Source organism: Bemisia tabaci, chromosome 1 (assembly GCF_918797505.1).
Source record: "Bemisia tabaci chromosome 1, PGI_BMITA_v3".
NCBI classification, from domain to species: Eukaryota; Metazoa; Arthropoda; class Insecta; order Hemiptera; family Aleyrodidae; genus Bemisia; species Bemisia tabaci.
Genome location: NC_092793.1, coordinates 81676928 through 81702963, shown reverse-complemented (window position 1 = coordinate 81702963; position 26036 = coordinate 81676928). Strand labels below are relative to the sequence as shown.

Here is a 26036-nt window from a genome sequence, read left to right as displayed (position 1 = left end):
TAGAAACCCGTGCTCGTTTCTGATTGGAGCCGGATGATAGCATTCGGTTCGGCGCGAAACCAGGGCATTTTTTTGCGGACAAGTTCCGCTCTTCCAACCACGTATTTCTTGGTTTCTGAGTCACGGCGACTGTACTCAGGAATTGCCGCTATTTTGCGAAAAACAGGTGATTTTGCCGCGGTTTTTCGAAAAACACGCAATTTTTTACTGCAGTTTTGCAATAATAATAATAAAAAAAAAAACCCAACTTGATTTTGCCGATCTTTCCAAGTGAAAATACATTTTCGGAGCCTTCCCATTTTCGCACGCGACTAATCGCGACCTATCATGGTCGAGTAGTTGAGAAGTTTTTGCACCCATGCATGAAGTCAACATTTTTGCCGTAATTTTTAGCCATATACGTTAGCTGGCCAGCAAGATTTGGGCCTAGGACAATGGAAAAGATTTGAATTGATTTTTCTGTCGACATTTACACTACATCCCCAACTTTTATGCTTGAAAAGGTGGAGGGGGCAAGAAAGTTCGTTTTTTTTTTTTTTTTTTTTTTTTTTTTTTTTTTTTTTTTTTCTTTCTTAAAAATGTATTACTTCTCTTGCCAGGAAACCTGAATTTTGCTCCAAAGTCAGTCGCCCATGTCGCAGAGTCGTAAACAATCAAGTGTCGAATTTCTCAGATTGTTACTCATAAGAATACCAGCCGTTCAGCCGTAACCCATATTTTTACGTCCAATATTGACGAAGACCTCTGGGGGGGGGGGGGGGTGAAAAATAGGCCCGATGACATCATCCACAGTGTCATGTCAGTAATATACGCCTCGCTCTTCCTTATTCTCATGCGTAATCAAATTAATCACTTATTCGTGATCAAGGATCAAGATATAAGAGAGCATCGGATGAATCAAAGCAACACGCCATCCAAGATTTTCTTCACAGAATGATGTCTTCGGTAATATTGAACTGGAAACAGAGCATTTAAAAAGGCCCTATTCTTTGTTACTGTAGAAGATTCTGTCTTCGAAATACACTGATTATGAGCCTATGACACGCGCTATTGACTTATCAGGGGAAGAAGTGTTCGGGGTTATCGCCTAAAATTGTGGCACTGTCTCATTTCTTTGTATGACATGGGGTACTTTCAATTAATTTTAGTAGCACCGCAACATTTGGGTTAGTAACCTAACTTATTGAGGTACTATCATAGTTAGTTGGGCTACTGCTATAACTAATTGGGGCACCACACGGAAAAAGTTAAATTGCTGATTTAACAATTAAATTGCTAAAAAAAAGTGACTCCAATATTTCAACGTAGATTTCACAACACAAAAATGCTACTTTAACCACTATTGTAAGCTAATTTAACCGGGGGTGGTTAAAGTAGCATTTTTGTGTTGTGAAATCTGCGTTGAAATATTGCAGTCACTTTATTTTAGCAATTGAATTGTTAAACCAGCAATTTAATTTTTGCTGTGTACGAAAATTAATTGGAACTTGGAAATGTCCAAGTTGATGTACAACTTTTTTTTGGTGATGATTCAACTCTGCCATTAGTCCTTCTGACAAACCGATTAATTTTGGTTCGAGTGATCGATTCTTTTTTGTTTTCAATTCAATGCCCCTCTGCCTCTGCTCCGTCCCTCATCGACCTGTTTTCTCCTCGATAGTGCAATCTTAAGCTAGTTGCGATATATCGATTGATCTGCCATTTAAACCTATGTAAAAGGATCGATAAGCAGTGTGTTTGCAACGAACACCTTAATAATCGATTCTTTACCATAACTTCAAAAAGGATATATCGATAGTCAATCGCTGTCTTAGCCATTTAGTGTTTTCGCCTAGGCGTGGCGCCAAAAACAGGGAGAAGTTCGGGAGCGGGTAATGGATTTCACCAGAAATGAAGCGCTAGTCAGCCGAACTGATCATCCAACCCCCGCTTACATTGCCTGTGACCGCCAGTTGAAAAGAAGATAAGCTAGAATTTGCCAGGGGCTCAAGCAAAGTCGTTTTGTTTTATTGGACCGTTCCGGAGATACCACTTGTCTGTAAAAGATCTTCAATTTATTCTCTGCTACCCTTGTCGCCACATGGGCGGCGACTTGCCATTCACCCCCTTTCTCTATACTCTTTTCATTTCCGTTTCCTGCGATGCGTTGACCATCAGTGGTCACTCCGACTGCCGATTCATCATGGAGTTGAAAGAAATCCCTGTGCCCGACCAACCTGGAATGACAGCTACAGGGTCGTGAATTCGGATCACGGCACTCTCGATTTGCACAACAGCTCAAGCTTCAGCTTTCATGCAATCATAGAGTACACAGAGTCCTAATAGGAACGGAGGAGCTTGCGCCAATTTTTTGGCATTTCCTAGTCACCGAATGCTATCAAGGTAGATTTACACAGGTATGGACAAGTTGAAAATTTCCCATGAGCCTCAGTACGTGCCACATGACTACGTGACGTAGGATAAGGGGCCCGTTTTTTAATTAAATTACAATCAAATTAACATTCAAACGTTTGTGCGTTTAAACGTTAAAATTAATATCGCATTATCAAAATTGTGCAAAAAATCCCACAAAATTTTGACAAACGATAAACCGAACATAATAAATCAAAATAATCAAAACATACAAAATGGCGGAAGTTAAGGGCCTCTGAAGAGCCAATCAGAGGCCAGTTGTTTAGTTCTGTCCATACCTGTGTAAATCTACCTTGGAATGCTATTACTCCTGAGCAGTGCCGGGTCACCATTTCGATACATAATCGATTGTTTCCGATGCACAGGTACCCGATCGGCGATAGGCCGTCCGATGTAAATGGAGAGGTTATGAATTATTACGTATTATACATCGCCATTTTGGATCGGAAGCGTATCCAAAAGGTGGTCGAATCTCGGCGCATAACAGGCTCGGAACTCTTCAATCAGAACATGACCCCACATCCCTTCATTGTATTACGTCTCCATGCACTGTATGCCGAGGACAATCTATATATGTACAATTTCAGCGTATTTTCGACGTATTCAATTCAACGCATCAAAACCAGCGACTTCTCACTTTAAATGTTCGCGAAATCATTTGAATCATGTGATAGGATGTCATGGGAATCTTTAGAAGTTCAGTTCGGATTCCCTTCTCAGCTTTTCCAAAAAGGGGTGTTCTCACTTGTAACTATATTTCAATCTCGGATTTCCTCGTGTTTTTTGCGGTCTGATACTGTATGACAATATTTCAAAAAGTTTTAAACGGAGCAATTGTAATAAATGGGTTTTCTTTCTTTTTTTTCAGCGGAGGCATCAAATTCACAGATTTGTCGGTTGAAGCAGGTCAGTAAATGTGTATTTTCATCAACAGCATAACCTTTTATTAATTTGAAAACCTCATTTCTTAAAGCCATTCAAGCTTTAAAAACCAATGCGGGCGTGATGTTTTACAATCCGTGCAATTCCCAACAAGATTCTAAAATCCAGCCTTCTTGAAAACATTTTTATGGCAAGCGAGTTTTCTTTATTAATTATTGAAAATGAGAACCTTTTCCGCAGACTTCGATTAATACGAATAAAAAACATGGGGATAGGAAAAGTTTTGAGCGGTAAAAAATGGAGCAAAAAAAAAAAAAAATGCACTTTAGATTAAAGAAGGGTCCGTCATAAATTTCCATGCCAGTAAGTCAATTTTTACGAAGAATCCAATAGAGAACTAAGACAGGAGAGAGGATTCGTTTGTTTTTATAAATGTCAAGGTACGTAGATGTTGCGTCCTGTCTATTATTAGTGCTGCGTATTAGTGCCCCTGGCTGGGCCTCAAGAAAATTCTCGTTGTGTATTAGGAGTAAGTAGTTGTTTTTTCTGATCTGCAGTATTTGCAAAATTTTTGGTTGTAAAATCCATGTCATATATAGCGAGGATTATTTGAACGGAGAGAGGCGTTACCAAAACTTTTTTTGGCGAGGATCAAAAATGTCTATAAATGGAGAAAATATTTAAGTGTGGACTACCAGTACCTACGTATAAAGGTTTTCGTTCAGTCGATCTTCTTCTCTCATTTTCTTCTTTTTCGTCAACTGAATTGATTCTAAGTATAAAGTTGCCTCTTTTCAAGAGTTGAATTGCGGAAAGGACAGCTTACAATTACAAGAAAATTCTTAAATTTTGTTTCCAGAGGGTGTCTTAGGAGAAAATATCGAGTCTGCCAGAGTTCTAATGCTTAAGTACACCAAAATAGGTATCTTTTATGTAGATACTCATAATCAAAGAGGCCCCCGTATGGAGCCAAAGTGGCCAAAGCCCTCCCATCCTGCCAATTATCGCCTCAATATTCCCAGTGTCCTGACAGACAATAATGATTGATGTTTTAACACCTTTTCTTTCGGGTCAATATCGTGTGGTTCATAATCGAGTTAACAATCAGTCTTTTGCAGATTTTTTTTTTTTTGGTAGCCTCAGCGTCAAAAATGAAAGGTTACAAAATGCAAATTTGAACCCAGTTACAACGAGAGTTAGCCTCTGTAAAAATTGAGAAAAAAAGAGAAGGCCAGCTATTTTTTTTTTTTTTAAGCGTGGAGCCTTTCTCTAATAACTGAAGCGGCCGATGTAAAAATCGGATTTCTCCATCCGATGAACCCCAGAACATAGGCATTCTTATCGAGCGAAGGGCTCTGCATGTAATGGATTCGTTAGGTTTTACCAACCACCAATCTTACTGTTTGCAAGGGGGTAATTTTGTGTTAGTGGGGCAGGCCAACAGGCGGCACCGTTTGTAAACAAACCGAGAAAACAGAACTTGTTATTAGGGGTCGAGTGGCGAGATCGAGCGTTCCCGGCCGTCTGGGGGGGGGGGGGGGGGGCTGGAAAAGCGCGAGCGAAGTGGGTGGGGCAGAAAGGGATGCTGCGAAGCGCTGTTGTCAGATCGACAAGCATCCCGCCGAACTCGACGAAATCCATTCGAATCACAGTGGATCTCGGAATTTCGCGCCCTTTTTCCGAGCAGCGAAGGATAGTTGGTACACGTTGGAGGGAGCGTGTGGTTTTTCGGATTCGGGGACTCTGGGAAGGGCGGCCGTTATTGGCAATGACGACGTGGCGAGGGTAAGGTAAAGGTCGGCCGGCCGTAGTTATTGATGAAGCGGCGTTATTATGGAGTACGGAATCCCGTAAAGTTGTGTCCCAGTTCCAGGCTTTTTCAAGGGCGTCCCCCAGTGGCGTGGCGTGAATAATCGATTATCGATATCTCGCCATTTGAAGCTATGGTAAAGAATCGATTACTAAGGTGTTCGCTGCGAACACCCTGGTAATCGATCTTTTTTCATAGGTTTAAATGGCATGACGATCGATATATCGCAATTCACGCCACGCCACTGGCGTCCCCGCCTGTAGCTTTTCGCCGGCTTTATTTGACATCCTGAATGGATTCAATTTCGCTGCAGTTTATGTCTCGAGCCGATGCAATCTCGCTCCTATCGCTGGGACTTTAAAGACTTCTCCTGGCTGTCGCCTGTCGTCCTCGGCTTTTAATCTTCCGCATCCAGAGCCACCCGCCCCTCCTCCTCCGACAACCAAGGTCCCCGAAGACGCAGCCCCACGAGAAGTTCAAGTCTAAGAACAGGGTGTCCACAAGTCCGGAAATAGTACTGATTTTTCAAGAGCGGTCCGGAAGTACTGAAAAAGTGCGGAAATTTTGCAAGGAAGTCCGGAATTTATTTCATTTTCGTCGCAATTTGAGCGGGAAATTCAAATGTTTAAAAATTTTCGAATTTCGCCAGTTGAAGGCATTGAAAAAGTATTGAATTTTTCCGTTGAGGAGGTACTGAATTTCTTGGGAATGTACTGAAAAAGTACTGTAAAAGTACTGATTCTTGGTCAGCCTGTTTTCGTAGACACCCTGAAGAAGTTTGAGTAAAGTTGGGGTTTTCACGGGGGAAAAAATCGATTTTCTTCGAGAATTCGATTTCATCGATTCAAACCGCTACAAAAAAATCGTTTTTCCGGAAAATCGATTCTAAAAAATTGGAAACTACGAAGGCTCAAAATCCGCACTTTTTAAAGAAACAACAAAAAATTCGAATGAAAATGTTCAGCAAGTTTGCTGAACCAAAAATCGGCTCTTGTGCCGATTCTATACATTTGCGTAGCCAAAATCAGAATTTTCTATTTTGAGGAAAAAAGTTGATGTACACGAATTGAAGCCAGTAAAATCGATTAAAAATCCCCAACACCAAGCCGCAGACTGGCTGTTGGGAAGTGTCCGGGCGGGAAAGCATTCGACTGCTATTGCGTGTTGCGATTTTTTTCAAATTCCGTAATACAGTCGGGTTCGTCGCGCCTTGTGCAAAATATTATAATAATGGAACGATGTGTCTCCCCCAGAGAGGCCTCGAAAAAGCTATCAACGGAACAGACTACAGTCAGAGAGACTCCTCTGAAAATGATGCCTCGAAAAGAGAAATGCTTGTTACTCTAGCATTGAAGGCTCGAATGTACGCACTTGCACACTTTTTATTTAATTTTTATTTTTTCCTATCAATGGCTAGCGGTTGGGTATACGCCTTTATAAAACCACTTGATGTGATCGATAGTTCAACAGGGTGTCTACCGCCTGTCAAAACCGGAAAATATCAGGAAAATCGGTCATGGATCAGGAAACTCTACTTGTTTCAAGCATTTTTCAAATATTTGATGCATTTATCAAATATGTTGATTTTTTAAATCAAGAGAGTGTCAATTTATTCGTTCAAAAAATCAGGAAATATCGTCTTTAATATCAGGCAAATTCAAATAAAATTTGTTCAACGAATTCCTCGTCGTAAAATTGTACCGTATCGTCTCAAAAAGCTGACCTTGTCTCAGAAAGTCGTCATTGGACCTTACGACGTCATAAAGAATCAAACTTACGATGCAGAGAGCACTGTAGAGAACAAATTCATACAATGCGGAAAGTCGGAATCATTGGATGATAATAATTATTTGAATTTACGGAGATAATTCATTGTATGATCGTTTCCAAACAAGAGATGAGCGAATTGAAAATCCACGATGTATACTATTGTGCATTCGGAAACAATTCAATCCATTTTGAACTCCGAGTACTATTCTTATGCGGATCATCGTTTTCGCTTCCTTATTCCTCAACCGCGACTCATGGTTGCCAATTGTTTCTTTTTTCATCATTTTCTGCAACCATTATTGCACGCAAAGAAAAAAGAAGACGCGAAGGTCGTCGAGTTGTTTTTTATCAAGGCGCCCTGCAACAGTGATAAATTGTACACGCTTTTTAAGCATTCCCATCGTCAAGACAGAACTGTCTTCTTCGATTTGTCCGGAATCAGGATGGAGTGTGAAGGAATAGTGTACCGATCGTGCTCAGAATAATTATTTTGCATAAAAATACTTGAAAACAGATCCATCGTAGAAGCCTAGCAGGACGCCATAAACGTATTGAGTTTAGCTGCTTTTTCCTTAATCTTTCCGGCGGAAAGAAAATTACGATACTATAATATCATCAAATCATCAGATATTTTGATGTATTAAGGAACCGTTCATGAATTACGTAACGCATCTTTTCTAAAGTTTTCGTTCCCCTCCTCTCCTTGCACCGCATTGCATTTCTTATAACTGATCTAGTGATTGAAGCTTTGATTTTTTACAAAATAATCCACCCCAAGATTCGAATTTGAAAAATATCGACCGCACTGAAAATGCATTATTGCGCCGCACCGAAGCCGAAACCCGCCTTAAGATGGCTGAGCCTAGAGTCCCTTTATACTAAGAGTCAAGACAATGTGAATCCATTTCTGATTGGTTCCCGTATTTTAGGCCTTCACATAGTGTCACAAACGGGAATTAAGATTACATTTTCACCGATCGCAAAGATTATAATCTGGAATGGACCAGGGAATTACGGGTTCGGCAAAGAACAAACGGAATGAGAGAAGGAACGGAGAAAGGAATTTGAGAACGGGCCGATCAAAGATTACAAAAAACGTTCAATTTCTGTAATCTTTATTCCCGTTTGTGACTCCATGAGGGGGTGTTGTCTTGACTCTCAGTATAAAGGGACTCCAGCTGAGCCATCAAAAACGAATGCGTGAACGATCGTTCTCTCCTTCTGGAGGAATACAGATTCCTCGGAGTCGATGGGAGGTGCGCTTATTTGAATGGACGCATCGAGTGCAAGTTGCAAGTGCGCGAGTCAAATTGGAGCACTGTGCCAAAGAGTGACGCGTCCAGTTAAAGATGAGTGATGGCTTTAAACCTAAGAGGCTTAGCGTCAGGTCCTCGGCCCAAGTTGCGATGTCTGAAGTTGAAGGAATGACAGGCACCGCACAGTGTATCGAGTCAATAGGAGAGGTCGGACAAAATTTGAAAACTTTCAACGTTCATAATTCCGTTTTTGCAAAGTTTGAGGTTCTGAAAGTGGTTTTATCGGTTTTCTCGTGAAATTTTCTTTCAGAAGCATTCCTTAAAATTTAAAATACGACGAAATAAACATCAAAATTTGCAGTTTTAGTGAAAGAAGTTCATGTGCGACGTCTCTGATTGACTCGATTCACTGTGGGCCGCCGCTGCCACACGTGGTCAGTGTAAAGCAGACTAATTAATTGGACGCATTTCTGCCAAACGGAATTATGTGCACTGCGACGTGAGCCCTGTTATGCATATATTCCTATGGGTCTCAGGGCTCATGTCTTAATGCACATAGTTCCGTTTGGCAGAAACGTCCAATACGTCCAATTGTCAAACGCACGGATCACGCAGGAGCTAAAGCTACATTCTCGCTCTTTGTGGCAAATGGAGTACATTTTGCAATAAAAGCAACTACGATTTCTAGCTCTTTATGAAAACTACGTAAGCGCCGTTGGTTAACCAGGAATAGTTTCCGTTTGCGAAATGTAGTCCGAATAACAAGTCTGAGCCGTCAGCCGCTTCGCTTAGTACTCACATCAAAATATTTTCAACATTGATCACAAACAGGGTGCAATTCCAAGCACTTCGCACATGTTTCTTACTCAATTTTTTCACTCCGGATTTTTACCGTACAGAAAAACTACAGATACCTTCAAGAAAAAGTACACAATTTGAAAGACTGTTGCGAAAACTTGCTCGGATTTTTCGTAGAATGGCGCGTGAATTCTAGTTTCTAGAATTATTGAGGAAGGACCTTGGAGGTACGCAATTTCTATACATACCTCTCCACGTTTCACATTTCCCTCCCCCCCCCCCCCCCCTAACATCTCGGTTGGATTTTGCGTCTTTTATCTCAGTCCTTGTCACAGTTCAAATAGTCAGTCAGGCAAGAGAAACAATAGGAGCAGGCATTGAAAAAGCGAGGATTTCAGGAAATCTCTGGAAAGAGGAATTTTTTGAGAGTTATGGAAACAGTGAAGAAAAAGTAATGTAAAAGCAAGGATTGTAGACAGTGGCGATTTCGTAAGTCGGCAGCATTGTTTTTCTCGATTCAAACCCATTGAAAATATCGATTCTAAGCGAGGCAAGTTGCCTTAACAAGAATCGATTGTTATACATGCATTTAAATGGAGGAAAAACAGTGTTGCCAACTGCCAAGAATCGCCTCTGTCGCCAGGTTACTGGTTACTTTATCGTTGGAAACATGAAATTCTGGGCGAAAATCTGGAAATGGTGGAAACTCTCTTTCCAAAAAATAAAAGCGCAAGCCGTGACTTCTGCTCTGTGAAAGCTCTCTTCATGACGCAGCTGCACATTTTTGCTCTCTCAAATAGTTTTTCCTCCAATTAAGTATCTTAATGGATACGTTGACGTCATCTCATCCTGATGCATTTCAATGAAAAAATCCAATTTATTCTCTGTGGAAATTTTCTCTCAGACTGGTGTTTTTGAACGTTGAAAAAATGTACGTCGTGCGCATTTCATATGAGCTGTCATTCCGAAAAATCTATGTAGCATACATCGGTTCATATTCGATTTATATTCCATAGATTCTCCCAGGGGTGCAGAATCTTCCAAGCTTCCACATTTTCAGGCGCCCGCTCGCCCGCGGGTTTCCCTCAAAATTTCCCACCAATTTAATAAAAGATTACCTTTTTTCTGTTTTCTGTCGACTTTCGACCGATGCCCTTCAAAATTTCTCCCACTTCCACATTTTGGGGGCTTTTCCACATTTTCACGCGCCCGCCCGCGGGCTTTCCACATTTAGTCTCATCGGTTTTCCACAAAGTTTCCCATCAATTTAATGAAAGATTACATTTTTTCTGTTTTCTGTCGACTTTCGACTGATTCCCCTTCAAAATTTTCCTCCTCCCACGTTTTGAAGGCTTTTCCAGATTTGTACACACCTACCCTGGCGCGTGATGGGGCAGTTTCTGCACCTCCGGATTCTCCTCCACCCCGTTTTCCACTGCATAGCTCGATTTGTCATGCATCATTCTCAAATTTATCGATTTTATAAGTATCGACTTTCAGCCAATCGACCTAGCTACGACGGTCCAACTTCGAGCCCCGAGACTGAAACCAGTCGTCTCATGCACATTCGTAATCGTCGGTTCAGTCGACTCTGAGCCAACAACTGGTTTTTTCTCTCTCTCCCTCCTTTCTCCCGTGACAAACTCTCCAGTGGCATGGCGTGGCGTGAATTGCAATGTATCGATTGTTATGCCATTTAAACCTATGGTAAAGAATCGATTATTAAGGTGTTCGCTGCGAACACCCTGTTTATCGATCCTTCTCCATACGTTTAAATGGCATAACAATCGATGTATCGCGATTCACGCCACTCCACTGAAACTCTCGCTCCTCATATTATGTCAATCTTAAAACCAATAATGACTTTTTCAGTTCCAGACGTGTGTAGCATACTTTTCGATGCACATGCTGTAATGAAGGACTGGTCTAAAAATGCCTCATTTATCTAGTGCGCCCCACTTTATCAATTCTTTTAAAACAGTCCTCCTAAATTACTTTCGGTATCAAGTCGTGATTTTTTTTTGGGGGGGGGGGGGGGGCATGGGCGCACGAAGGAGGGTCCAAAGGGGAGCAGGCTCCCCCTAGGAAAATGACCTAGGCACGCCTGTATGCTCCACAAGTTTTGGGGTTAATTTTTTTTCCTCTTGATTTTTAAATACAAAAGAACATGAACGTTCAGATCGATACTCAGCGCCTGTGAAAGAAGGTTGATAACATCTCTCCGCTGCAGAAAAATTAAATTATTTCTAGAACCGCGCAACAATTTTGAAATCGAAGTTTTTCCAACTTTGATCCGAGAAGAGTGAATATTTTATCTTTCAAATGAGGTAAATTCGGATGCATATCAATGTTGCAGATCAAATTAACCGCCTTTTAGTTTTTTTTTAAAAATTTCTTCATGCCTTATTTTCAAATCGGAGTGAAATGATGAAAATTCGGGATTTTTTTTTCTTTTCATTTTACTGGTCTCATGCTACCCCAGCTCCATTTTTCAAGTGTTTTAAAAGGATTTGTTGACGTTTTTAGTTTTTTTCTAGATGGATCCGAAGCAAAACATTGTTGTGCTAAGTGTATGGTCTCATCGACTCTGTGTTGCAACTTCAGTGCGAAGGGTGAGTCTCGAGCCATGCTCCAGCACCTAGTCATCACTACCAACCACAAGCCTCCTGTATGTCCAACTAACTGTTTGACTCTTATTTTCCTTTTGCTCACGTTTTGGTGGAAGCGATGATCTTGTGTTGTTGGTGGCGTTTGGCAAAAGCGAGAGGAAGCATTTCAGCAACGACGACCAATTTTGATAAAAAATAAACACACTAAATAAGAGAAATGAATCATAAATATATCATTTAAATATTTTAGCTTTGAGTGAATAGTGGATGCGGCCGTCTTTCTCGAGCGCCGGAGAGTCACACAGCTGAGCAAGTTAAAAAAGCGAACATTAACTTTGCTCACAACTGAACATGACGATTGAAATTAAAAGTGAAATATTCGTGGAAACATGTCAAATGAGGAAGATGAGAAGAAGAGATGGAAAGAGAGACAGTGGTGGAAAAGTGTCCTTTGAGCTAAGCTCAGATTTGGCGATATCGAAACGTTTTGTTATCACCTAACCATTTTATGTTTGTCAGTTACTGATGGAATTTCAGTTTTGAATATAACGTTTGCACGCACGTGGAAGTCACCATGCAATTAGATAACTTGAACATACTTATAATTACGAACCCCCAACAATTTAAGACTCCCCAAAAAAGCAACGTGCCTTTATGCGTGCTATTAAGCAGCATAACGCCTCGCATCAAAAAATTAGAAAATATCTAATTGCCTAATTACTGTAGTAATATTAGATGCGTGAATTTGTTGAGTCAATTTAACGAACTTTCCAGACACGTGTATGTACGAAGTTTTAAGAACAACTATTACTCATTTTATAAACCAAAAGACTAATATTACAAAAATCCACTCAGAGCATTATCTTGCTTGTCGTCTGTAGCAGCAGAGTTCATTTACTGGTTGCAGAGCGTTTTAGGCGTCTATTTCTCGTCATGAACAGTGGTAATATCGTTACCTTCTTGCAATAGACTGATTCAATCGTCATCCGATATAATATCGAACTCTTGGTTCAAACCAAAACCAACTAATATAACCACATGTACGAATTTCTCATGAGTCAATGGACCACTAGACAAGGTACGAATTTTAGCACTCTGTTACATGTTTCTTAACCAAAATTTTACGTAGAACACGATGCGCACAACGAAAATTGCCGAAATCAACTCCTTAAGAAGATATTTAATGATTCTTAGTGTGTGAATTCAAATCACCCGCTTATGAAAACTCAATGCTCTACGTGAATCACATCGCGCGCTAAACGTTATCATGACAGTCTCTGCGATGTAAAAATCTGGCGACTTCAATCTTGACGTTTTCGCTCAGCTGTAGCAAATTGCTTATAGTTTGAACAACACGTGATGGGAAATGAACATTGCTCGATTGAGAAGCTTGTTGAAACCGTTGTAGTGCGCGATTTGACTCACGTAGAGCTTTGAGTTTTTTGTGAGCGGGCAGTTCAAATTCCTCGTGAACAATGTGAAATAAAAACGTTAATGTCTTCGTTAAAAGCCGGTTTCAGTAATTTTTGTTGTAAGAATCGTGTTCTACGTAAAATTTTGGTTAAGAAACATGTATCAGAATGCTCAAATTCGTACCTTGTCTAGTGGTCCATTGTGTTAATTACTAAAATTTAGTCATTGACCGGTCATAAATCAAATAAGAACTCATTAAATACGAGAAATTTCGATTGTAAGAAACACTTGGACGCATTTTATCACCATGACGCAAAGGGCGCGAATCAGAAAGAAGCTCATGTGTTTGTTTACATTTGAACTCTGACGGAGCCACTAAATCAGTCCGCGGACAGGATAACCTTCGTGAAGTGTATGCAAAACTCTGTTTCACTCTTACTCCATCGGAGCGCTCATAATTTATTGCTGCCGTATAACGAGAAAAACTTTAAGAAGGAAGGACAGTGAAAAAAAGAGAGGAGGACTTGAGTATTTCCTGAACTATGCAAATCATGCTAATATCACAGTGTAATGTAAAAAAATGTCAGAGAAAAGTATCCAACTGCGCAAAAATTATTAGAAATGTTATTTGCAACGCAGTTATTAAAGAATTTTTCTCTTTAAATCCTCGTCAACCCAGCTACAACATTCGGCCGCAAGAGGCCCGTAAGTTTTTGCGATTAAAAGCTCTCAACGCGGTGTTTTTAATTATAACACTCAGAATTGCATCGTCAAAGGTCTGCGTTGTTGACGTGCTACTCTCTCGGCTCTGGTTCGGTTTTTTGTTTTGTCTGTTGGGTTCAGGTGAATGTTGTGATTTTTTGTTGATTTTGAGTTCATGTCTGCCACTCGAACTTCAGTGCGGGCTGGAGAGCATAATATTCAGAGGGCCAGGATTTATATTCTCAAATACAGATTTATGTGTTCGAGATCACTTCCTCAAATTTTTAGACAGCTCAACTCTCAGTCGGGAGTTTGTTCATGGCGATTTATCATAATCCCTTCCCTCCAAGAATGTTGTGTTTAGAGTCCCTTTATTCTGAGAGTAAAGACAATGCGAGTCCATTTCTGATTGGTTCCCGTATTTTAGGCCTTCACAGTGTCACAAACGGGAGTAAAGATTACAGTTTCACCAGTCGCAAGGATTATAAACTGGAATGGACCGGGACATTGGGGGTACGGCAAGGAACAAATGGAACGAGAGAGGGAACGGAGATAGGAATTAGGGAATAGGCCGATCAAAGATTACAAAAAACGTCCAATTTGTGTAATCTTTATTCCCTTTCGTGACATCCATGAGCCGCGTTGTCTCAACTCTCTCTATGAAGGGACTCTAGTTGTGTTCTCACAGACAGAAATGAGTGTTCTAATTTATACCCTTTCTCTTAACACTGCATTCGTTCCGTCGGCTTGTGCGTAAGAAACGTCTGAACGTATACGCTGTTTCTTCCGTACCTGAATTTTGTGGCGCTATGGTTTGTTTTGGTTTGTGCCCGTTCATGAAAATCCTGACTTGTTTGGGCTCCTTTATACTTCCTCAGCACTCCCTCATGAACGTGGCATTAGTGCTCCGTTTGACCGTTTCTGTGCTGGCCGGGTCTCTTGCATGATCGTGGGTTGTGTGTTTGAGATACAGTCACAATTATCTGTCTCTGCTGTCGATTAGCCAACTTCAGTGGAAAGTTATATCTGATTGTTCAAAATAGGGTGAAAAGCATGAGAAAAAACCTGCACAATCCGTCAATTCCAAAATGTTTGGACCCAATTATAAAAATGAGACAATTTTCATAAGGAACATCAAGAAGTTGAAATATGACTCTTTTCGAATGAATTTGAGCAGTGCAAGTCCTCAAATAACCAATAGACTCGTAAAAATTGTCAGATATTTCACTAGAAAATCTCTACCACACTCAGGGAACACCAGGAAAACCGGAAAGTGTCAGGGAATTTTAAAATGTTAGAGATATCCTGGAAATGTCAGGGAAAAATTGTTAAGCCGCACCTTTATTCGCTTTCTGGAATGGTATTGACGTTTCTTATTACTAAGTCTGTCTTTAAAACTATACGTGGCATACTTTCAATCGCCGAATTTGACCAAAATGTGTTAGGGAAATGTCGGGGAATTTCATTTTCTAATTTATGTGGCAACCCTGTATTGAATATTCTGTAAAAGTTGATGAAAGAAGAAATCCACAAACTTTTTGGAAGTTTTACTGACTATCGCCTCCGTCTTCAAAGATATATAATATGTCAAAGTAATTATGTTCGTATGTGGTTTTTTTTCTTTTCTTGTGGTAAAGGTTCGCGGCGTTGATGACGTCATGTGTCCTTAAATCAGTCGCCTGTATGTCCTGGCGGTCAAAATATGCCCCAACGCTCCTGCCAAGTAGTCTTAAGAACTTTAGTGTTTGTGGAGCATTGCCATTGTTCTTCTTGTAAATCACTCTTTGATGACTTTAATTCTACAAACTTTTGAAGAGGATTTGATATAAGTGAAAATGAAGTGTTCTTTTTATCAAGAAAAAGTACACCAAATAAATAGACAAGTGAAGGAGGGAGATATAGAGGGATCAAGTGATTTCAATAATAAATAATCAGAGCCCACAATCTGAAGTGGCGAAGAAATTGAATGACGCACCTGCATTTCTCAAGTGTTTCCGAGCATACTGCCTATAAGTATTATGATGCGGCGAATTCTTCGCATTTTTGAGAGGAAACTGTCTCAGCATACCAGGAAATCGACTTACGGCACAGAACGTTCAGTGGCGTGGCGTACTTTGCGATACGTCGATTGATCTACCATTTAAACCTATGGAAAAGGATCGATTAACAGGTTGTTCGCAGCGAACACCTTAATAATCGATTCTTTACCGTAGCCTCAAATGGGGACTTATCGATAATCGATCATTCACGCCACGTCACTGAGAACGTTGATGTTGTTATGAATCATACTGCGCTTTTAAATTAAGAATCCAAGTCAAATAAAAACTGATGGCTTTTATTCTTTCCGATTTGTTTTGCCTATGAAATCAATGCGCCAGAATTTTGAGTAGCCAGAAAAGAGCGGGATGAAACTTTGATCTTGGGAACAGAATGTCAGATTCTGATTTTCGCATTTAAATATCTTAAAGTGTTCAATGACTCTTGCCGCATGTACCCACGTTGTTTCGAAACTGAGCAACAAAATACAGTTCCTATCCAAAAGTAATCGCTGTAGCTGCGGGCACCGATGTAGCCTTTTTTTCATCCTTTCTACTTACAGTTAGTCGCATACTTCTTGTGTGTAAATAACATAAATCGAGACGAGTACTGTCGTGTCAGAAAAATCAAGGTTGCCAGGTTGTACGATGAAAAGAGGGTCTTTTACATGGGGTTAAACCAGAGACAAGAGACCCTCCACTAGTATCTTGGCCATGGTGGAAGCTTTTACTTTCGGGACTTCAGCATTCTACTATTGACTTACCTACATGGTTGATGTTCAACAACGTGTTGGCAGTTTCGTTTTGCAAACAAGTCGAAAATGGCCGACGTTTGGGAAAGTTGTTTGGCTCATGACGTCATCCGAAGCTCATCATCGACCATGTAGGTAAGTCAACAGCCGAAACTAGCGTGATGACTGTTGCTCCCTAATAATTGTCCATAAGGAATTGTTGAAACCCCGAAAGTGAAAGCTTCCACCTGTCGCTAGGAGGCCAGTGGAGGGTCTCTTGTCTCTGGGTTAAACGGGGATAAGTGCTGATTTTCCAGCACTATCTGCCCAGCGGTGAGGCGTGGTGTGCTTTGCGATGTATCGATTGATCTGTCGCTTAAACGTATGGAAAATAATCGATAGACAGGGTGTTCGCACAGTAATCGATCCGTTAGCTCAGCTTCGAATGGGGAAACGTCGTTTACCTCTGGCCACTGACAAAAATTCACTTACGGCGCGGCGCTTCTCCGTAACGCAACAGAGAAGCAGGTATCAATGAGTACGTTAACAGCTACCAAGATAACTGACCTATGCAATGGACCCGATATTTAACCGGAGCAAAAATGATAGTCTATTTTCGTCCGGAACCAAATTCATCTCCCCAGTTTCTCGACTGATGCAAACGCTCCGCACTTATTGCATTTTGGTCAACATTACGTATCACTTGACGGTAAAAGTCTATCGAATGTTATGATTTAATTTTGTTATCTCCTTCTCACGGGCTCATCTTCGAGTGCCCGGCGCGGTTTTTAATCAGCAACCACGCACGGTGCTTAAGCCGTCGCTTCTGTGACGTAACGGCATTTCTCGCTTTTCTCGTGAGCCCTGTTTTACATGTAAATCCATGCTTTCTAGAGCTCATACGGAAATCGCGATGCGCCCTTTCGTCAAAAGAGCGACCGAGTCATAGCGTGGGCTGCAATATGGGTTCATACAAGTCCCGGCCGAGCTGTGCGCTGCTCCTGTAATGTTTAGCGCTCATGTTCAACGAAACAGATTTTTCTCGGCCACTGACATACACTGGAAAAAAAAACCACATTGGATCTAGAGTCCAGACTCTTGAAAACATAGACAAGAAAACATACTCTTGATTCAATCGGATTTTTGCTTGAATCAAAACGAAATCCGCTTAAATTAAGAGGCTTGGTTCTTGATTTAAGCTAGATTCTGATTGAATCAAGAGTACTTTTTCTTGTCGATGTTTTTAAGGGTCTGGACTCTAGATCCAATGTGTTTTTCTCCCAGTGTTTTTTGTGGTCCGTTTCAATGTGTGAAGGCATGATTAGTCGATTAGATCAACAGGGTTGCCACAGTCAGGGAAAATCTAGAATAGTCGGGGAATTTAAAAAAGTCAGGTGAAACCTAGAGATGTCAGGGAAAAATTGCGCAGTCGCCTTTTATTTGCTCTCTGAAATGAGTTTGATGTTTAGAACAAACAACAGGTTTTGCGTGGAACTTATTTCAAATTTTATGTCTTTTTCACCATCTCGTATATTTTCAATCGTCAGGGGATCATACCAAAATGTGTCAGGGAACGTTACCAAAAGTTTCAGGGAATTTTACCAAAACGTGTCGGGGAAATTATTTCTCTAAATTCCGTGGCAACCCTAAACAAATTTCGGTTGTGTACTGTCTAGCCCGGTTCATATGGATCATTTTATAGTTCGACCTGCAGAATGCACGAACGGTCGAACAGAAGTCCGTTTATTCGGTCTCGCAAATCGCACCGCACAGTCCTCTGTACCAACGACACGAATGATCTAACTGTTTTGTTCCGCGTTAACCTCAGAGAGTGATGTAGAATTTTAAACAGGCCCGTCTTCTGCCGGGTTCCGCGTATTTTCCGTCATTTTTATTTTTCCATGGTTTTAATATTATTTTTGAAAGCTGGAGTGCGTGCTTGGTTTGTATAACCAAGGAAAACTTGTCTAAAACACCTCTCAGCAGATTTTCCATGAAATTGGCTTCATGTTCGGTCGGGCTTGCAGGCCTCCGTTGTGACGTATATTGATGGCCTAAGTGCGAAACCGCGTATCACGTATCTCGATTGCGGTTTTTCATGATGTCTCCTCGTATTTTATTTTTTAGAGGAGAAACAGCTCAAAATAGTTTGAAATTTACACCGAACGTAATGCTAATATGGAAGGGTAATTAAAGGAGTTTTCAAGAAATTGCGTCAACTAGTTTCCCAATGAAAATATGAAGTATGGCAGGACAGTGGCGTGGCGTGAATTGCGATTTATCGATTGTTATGTCATTTAAACCTATGGAAAAGGATCGATAGGCAGGGCGTTCGCAGCGAACACCTTAATAATCGATTCTTTACCGAAGGTTTAAATGGCATAACAATCGATACATCGCAATTCACGCCACGCCACTGGCAGGAAGTCTGCAACAGTCACGAACAGAGATACGCGGTTTCGCTTTTTAGCCATAGATATAATTTTCAGCTTTTTTCAGGAAGTCGGTAGGCGAGTTCCAAGAATGCTATCGAATCATTTTCATTGGGGCTGTAACGGTGTTTTGTAAAGGCAGATCGTATTTTCTCAATTCGGAAGTGCGAGTTTCCCATGTATGATTGACCGTTTTAGTGTGATGAGGATGAGATCAATGGATGATTTGTCATGGACGACGCCGCGTCTCGGTAGAAGTATTCATCTAAATATCAATTTCCTTGTCACGTCGTAAGCACCCCTCCACAGTAGGAACGGATTGTTGACGCCAGTGAAAGTTCTAATCGAGCTTTTTCATTGTAGTTCACCTCGTCCTTGACCCGGTCTTGTATTATCTCCAGCATTTGTTGCATTTCAGTGCATTTTATTGTCCATTTTGCCCCCCTCTCTCCCTATTGTCTTTGATTTGCATTCTAATCACGTAATGTATATCCCGTTTAACGTCGAACAAAAGTAGGCATCCCTGGTTTACACTCATCTTGTAAGAGACGTATCTTTCGATCAACAAGTAGTAAATTGTACATGCTATGAATTTTTTTACGTATTTTATTTTTTGTGAAAAAAAAATGTTTTTTTTTTTACGCCCTGCAGAAAACTGAAATATGACATTTCAACTTTCTCGGTGAGATCTGCAGAAGATATGAGAGAATTCTTCAGGGTCAATATTAACGCACTGTCCGTGTCAAATCTCGCAATGAGAGTGAAAATAGAGCGAAAACAAGCGGGAAAGCTCTAACACGTTCGTAATAGCGAAGCGCTTATCTGTTTTCAACGCGGGCCCGTTTTGAAATTCCCCTAAAAAGATGAGAACCGTTGAGATGAAAGAACTCCCTCGCCAAAATGTCTACTATCAATTTTGAGAAAACTACACTACCCCTAAGAAAAATTATAGAAAAACAATTATCGTCCTCCGTAATTTGACATCAGAAGCATTAAGTAAAGGTATCACAGATTAATCTATTCTAAATGTGTTAGGATCCTCTCTGCTATTTTGATGTTGAGCTGGTGCGACTGGTATATACTGTAGAACTCTACAGGCAGGCTGAAATCAGAATGCGCTCTCTATCAGCTGAGCGCTTAAAATTGAATTTTTCGCACTCAAAAGTTTATAAACAACACTACACAGGATAATATTTTTCGACACCGCCCTCCCTCTAAATGGCCCTTTTCAGCTCTTAAATTTAAACTTACGAACGACGCAGAACGATGGCGTTGTTTATCGTTCCTGTAACTTTCACGATCTCTGAGCATTGAATGCACATTGCGTGAGGGAGACTTCGAAGATGGGATTCAACTAACTACGTCTTTCTCAACCTCTTACTTTAGGTTTTAAACTAGCCTTTTGAAACCCAGTGGCTCCTCTCCGGACTGGAGGTTTCAAAGAGGCTCATCGATGTAATTGCTGACGTCAGCCGGACGATCCTTGAGGGTAACCGATGTAATCAGGACACGCGACAGATTGGATCTTGAGATACTCAAAGAATTTTGTGTGGACCCTGCCGAGATTTTCAAGAATTAATACCATTCGAGAGCCCCACTTTGTACAGACTAGTCAGCGCTTTCAGCAGAACTGCGAGATACATGACGGCTTTATTTAAACAATATTTCCTTCCTCAAATTGAATGCGTGATTTGACAAACATTCCTCTAAGTTGCCACAAGGGAAGCTTGCAGCGTGCCGAGCGTTATTAAGCGCTCAGCCGATAGGCAGCGCTTTCTGATTTCGACTTGCCTCTAGAATACTAGTATACTAGTGCTAATTCGTTTAAATGGCGCAACAGCTCATCGATGTGTAGGCTTTTTGGGGGGGTCCAGTTTTAAAATAAATAAAGCTGTGATAATCGTATTTTATGCTTTTAACGTAATGCGCGGGTAGTTACGATCGTTTGTCTATAAGAAATTTCCTTAGCGGTAGAGTAATTCTTATCGAAATTGATCGTTGAAAATAAAAGAAGCCTAAAGAAAACGCGCCTGATGAGCTCAACGGTGGCTATCATTTTCGGGAAACAAAAAAACGCGTTTACGGTTTCCTGGGTAACCTTTGTTTGCTATCAGCTGATGTTTTATTTCCATTTCCCAGCCAAGTCGACGGAGTTTATACTTCCTTTCTTCACTAAATACATTTACTAACACCTGAGCGCTTTTCTAATACGACAGTATTAGAACTTTCCCGCTTGTTTTTTAACTCGAACAAACCGCGAAGCAGTCATCTGCATCCTACCTGTCGATGGATACGGTTATGTTGTATTTTTTAAAAGAAATCTAATCGAAATAACTCCTTGAAATTTTCTGCGTTTTTTTTTTCAATGGGTGAATGGCACCGACCTCCCTCCCCCCTCACTAGTAACGCAGCTCACGGAGAAAAAACTTCGTGCGTGGGACCCGAAGTTGTGATCATATGGATCTCTAAGGTTTTCGGATCACGTATCTAAAAACTCGAGGTCCAGCTGCTGAAGTTCGGGTCAGACATCTGAAGTACTTCGATATATACCGAAGGGTTCGGGTCACACATCTGAAGTACTCCGTACGTGTAGCACGGAGAAAAAAACTTCGTGCATGGGACCCGAAGTTGAGGTCATAATATGGATCGCTGAAGTTTTCTGATCACGCATCCGAAAACTTGAGATCGAGCTGCCGAAGTTCGGGTCAGACATCGAAGCACTTCGGTATGCACCGGAGTACTTCAGATGTGTGACCAAAACCCTTCCGTATATATCGAAGTACTTCAAATGTCTGACCCGAACTTCGGCAGCTCGGTCTCAAGTTTTTATATACGTGATCCGAAAACTTCAGAGATCCATATGACCTCAACTTCGGGTCCCATGCACGAAGTTTTTTTCTCCATGCCTAACGAAGGCTCGTACACCCCCTCCCTCCCACGAGTGTTACGTAAGTTATGAATGCTCCCTATTGAGGCTTTTGTTCCTTCTATTTTCCGTTGAGGAATTTTTATCGATTCTACGGGGATTTCTAGCGGAAACCACTCACACAGCCTCTTGTTTGGTTAAAGAAGTTGGCTTGCAGGTTGTAAGTCCAAAAAAAGCCAGTGGCGAGGCGTGAATGATCGATTATCGATATTTTCCCATTTGAAGCTATGGTAAAGAATCGATTATCAAGCCGTTCATCGCGAACATCGCGATAATCGATCCTCCTCCATAGGTTTAAATGACAGATCAATCGATTAATTCCAAAACATATCATATCTGCCGTCGATATTTTCTCATTTGAAGCCACGGTTAAGAATCGATAATTAAGGTGCACTCTGATTGATAATCGATCCTTTTCCATAGGTTTAAATGGCAGATCAATGGATTGATCGTAAAGCGCTGGACGTAGCCGGCGCACAGTGGATCAAGTCAAGTCAATTTGAGAGGTCGGACATGAAATTTTTAACTAAAACTGTAAATTTTGATGTTTAATCCGTCACGTTTTAAATTTCAAGGGGTGTTTTTAAAAGGAAATTTTACGAGGAAACCAATGGAAACACTTCTAGAACCTCAACATTTTGTATAAACGGAGTTAGAAGCATTTAAAGTTTCCAAATTTTGTCCGACCACTCCTATTGACTCGAACCACTGTGAGACGCCGCGTGGACTTGGAAGTTAAGGACAAAAATCGATCGCTGATCAACGGAGGCATCATTAATTTTACGCTGGAAAGTAGAGCTCATTGAGGCACCCGATAGACGGCTACGAGTTTACAATACGACCTAGCAAGTTGAATCGCTTCTCCGTGACCGAGTTAGCGTTGTCTAAATATTTACGCCAAGGAAAGGGGACGACTGCGGAAATTTTCAAGAAACCGTCATTGTGAATTTACCCAGCTAGCAAAATTTATGGAATCTACAGGGTTACAGAACAAGCACAGACTAAGAGTATCTTTATAGTCGCACTAATCAACTCGAGAGGATCCATCTCTGACTGGCTCAGCCGTTTTAACCTCTAAGGCCTTGTCTCCACGCGGGACGTTTCACGGGATTCGTCTCTGGGAAAAATCTCACCTGCAAAGTTGGGAAAAATATTGAGTTAGTCAACACTAATCACCGTGTCAACTGAGAGTCATTATGGAGTCCTAGGAACGACAGGGTTGCCAGCGACCGGGAAAACCGGGAAAAGTCAGGGGAAAAAAATCAACCGGGAAAAGTCAGGGAAAGTCAGGGAATTTCGGTGTTGGTCAGGGATTTTTCTGATTTTTCGTGGAATTAGGCGAGGGCGGTCTCGGGCTCGCGTTGCGGGATTTTCATGCTCATTTACACTTTAACAGACTGCGTCAGATCCATACTTAAAAGTCAGGGAAAAATATTGGAAAGTCAGGGAATAGTCAGGGAAAAGTCAGGGAATGGAAAAAAATAATTTGGCTGGCAACCCTGGAACGACTGAAAAAGCAGAAGAAGAAATTTTGTCATGTTGTTTAACGGGGAAAAGCCCCGAAGTTACGTTCCTACGATTCGAACTTGGGAAAAATCTCGTGAACTTGAAGGATCGAAGTTCATAGAAACTTAAATTTGGAGCTAATGAAAAAACTTGGTTGCACGAACCGAAGATACGGTCCCCAGGACCGAGAGAGGGGTCGTATGAACCGAACGATACGGCCGATATTGAACACCGTACATTCGGTTCATATGACCGAACTGTTTTTCTCAGTGTGGCGTCAAAGGATTTAGGCTGAGTTACATCTCACGAATGGTCGAAAATTTTATCTTTTAGCCCACGCAGTCTAACTCTACACATGCTCATGACATCTTATCGTTCAAGTTTACCACGTGATATCCATTCCGGCGCGGCGCGCGCAGTATCGGCGAGGCAGTGTGCTCCTATCCTTCACTATCAGTAACTTTTCCGTTGCTTTGCTTGTGGTTTAACCCAAAACCAAAATCAAAGCATAGCCCGAACCGGACCCTCTCGAAGGAAGTAATGCCCCCTGCCGAATGAAAAGGCGTAGCTCCGAAACAGTGGCGTGGCGTTAATTGCGATACATCGATTGTTATGCCATTTAAACCTATAAGGTGTTCGCTGCGAACACCCTGCACGGTTCGTTTCAGAGGAAGGTAAATGAAATTGTGTTGCCCACTCAAAATTCCTTCGGGATCTTGAAGTAGGATGCATACACAGTCATTTAAGCCTAAAATGAAAATATTCTGTCGAGCTCTTCGAAAATAAAATCGATTTTTGTGTTTTTGGCGCTAAAATGGCCTTCAAAGACGATCGATGATTCAATTCCGATGGGTTGTGCATATGTAAAATGGTACATGTGTGATGGGCTCTACGTATTTTTGGACCAGGAATCGATTGAGCAGGGTCCTGAATCGGTCCGAAGCTTCATTGGCTGAAAATGGGCCTTTTTTGGATTTTAGGGGTGTTTTGGGCCCATTTCCCCCCAATTTTGATGTGAAAAAACCTGTGCCATCATGGGTAATGATTATCGGGTCATTTCGGGCAGACCATCGAATGCACTTGGTCCCGAGACACTCCGGGGCTTCCGGAGTGATACAGGGTTTTCGAGATACAGGGGATCAAAGTCCCCGATTTTCACTCAATTCTGCAGGTATTTTAATGTTCAATTCCGACTATAAATTGATTTCTGGTTTAGATATCGAAGCGCATTTTGCGGTGGTTGATTCAGCTACGTGTGGTGGATTTTTCTACATATTTCACAAACCTTCACTAGCTGAATCAACCACCGCAAAATGCGCTTCGATATCTAAACCAGAAATCAATTTATAGTCGGAATTGAACATTAAAGTACCTGCAGAATTGAGTGAAAATCGGGGACTTTGATCCCCTGTATCTCGAAAACCCTGTATCACTCCGGAAGCCCCGGAGTGTCTCGGGACCAAGTGCATTCGATGGTCTGCCCGAAATGACCCGATAATCATTACCCATGATGGCACAGGTTTTTTCACATCAAAATTGGGGGGAAATGGGCCCAAAACACCCCTAAAATCCAAAAAAGGCCCATTTTTCAGCCAATGAAGCTTCGGACCGATTCAGGACCCTGCTCAATCGATTCCTGGTCCAAAAATACGTAGAGTCCATCACACATGTACCATTTTACATACAGGGTGATTCAAAAGTCCCTTCCACCCCCTCTAACTTTTTACCTAATTGAGGTAAAGATTTGAAACTTGGGGGATATTCCTAGGTCAAAGGGAGCTACTTTTTGGCCCCCCTAAAATTTTCAGGGGGCCCCCCTTGGGGGGACAACGGCCCCCAACTTTTAATTTTCAAATGGGAAGACCCCCTTTGTGATAGCTCGTTCGAAAGAGCATAAAAAAAGAAAACTTTTCGCGCAAACCCGAAGTCAATATCTCAAACCGTTTCAAAATGGCGGCCGGTTAAAGTTCAAAATGACCGAAATTTCACACCGGTTATTTGTCGATGGATTTGCGCAAAAATCGGTATGTAGGGGTATTTTGACACGAGAAAAACGAATTTGACGTTAGATTTTCAAAAAAACCGAAATTTCCAAAATGGCGGCCGGTTAAAGTTCAAAATGACCAAAAATTGATTTTTTTAAATTCTAAGTTCAAATTTGTTTATCTTATGCCAAAATACTCTCAAATTCCAAGTTTTAGGCAAATCCATCGGTAAAAAACCGAGGTGACAATTGGACCGCGTTAAACAGAAAGGAACCAAGCCACATCAGCTACTGCCAAATTTAATCAGGCACTTTAATTTTTTCCATAAAAACGGTTAAGCGGATTTTAGTGCAAATTTCAGTGAATTTTCTCCATAATACGAGGCAAGTTCCCTAAAATTTTCAAAGGAATCCGCACAAACGTTCTCTCGTAAAAAATTAAATTGCCCCCTTAAATTTGGCAATAGCTGATGTGGCTTGGTTCCTTTCTGTTAAACGCGGTCCAATTGTCGGCCATTTTAAACTTTAACCGGCGGCCATTTTGGAAATTTCGGTTTTTTTGAAAATCTAACGTCAAATTCGTTTTTCTCGTGTCAAAATACCCCTACATACCGATTTTCGCGCAAATTCATCGACAAATAACCGGTGTGAATTTTCGGCCATTTTGAACTTTAACCGGCCGCCATTTTGAAACGGTTTGAGATATTGACTTCGGGTTTGCGCGAAAAGTTTTCTTTTTTTATGCTCTTTCGAACAAGCTATCACAAAG

The 26036-nt window shown here is 41.2% G+C and overlaps 1 protein-coding gene across 1 annotated transcript in view; it reads left to right on the top strand.

The window, feature by feature from the left end:
* Positions 1–26036, top strand: part of LOC109043988 (TRPL translocation defect 14) — a 51688-nt gene that overhangs the window by 11148 nt on the left and 14504 nt on the right. Inside the window, 1 exon segment of the mRNA XM_072296481.1 lies at positions 3281–3318. Coding sequence (XP_072152582.1) covers positions 3281–3318 — 38 coding nt within the window.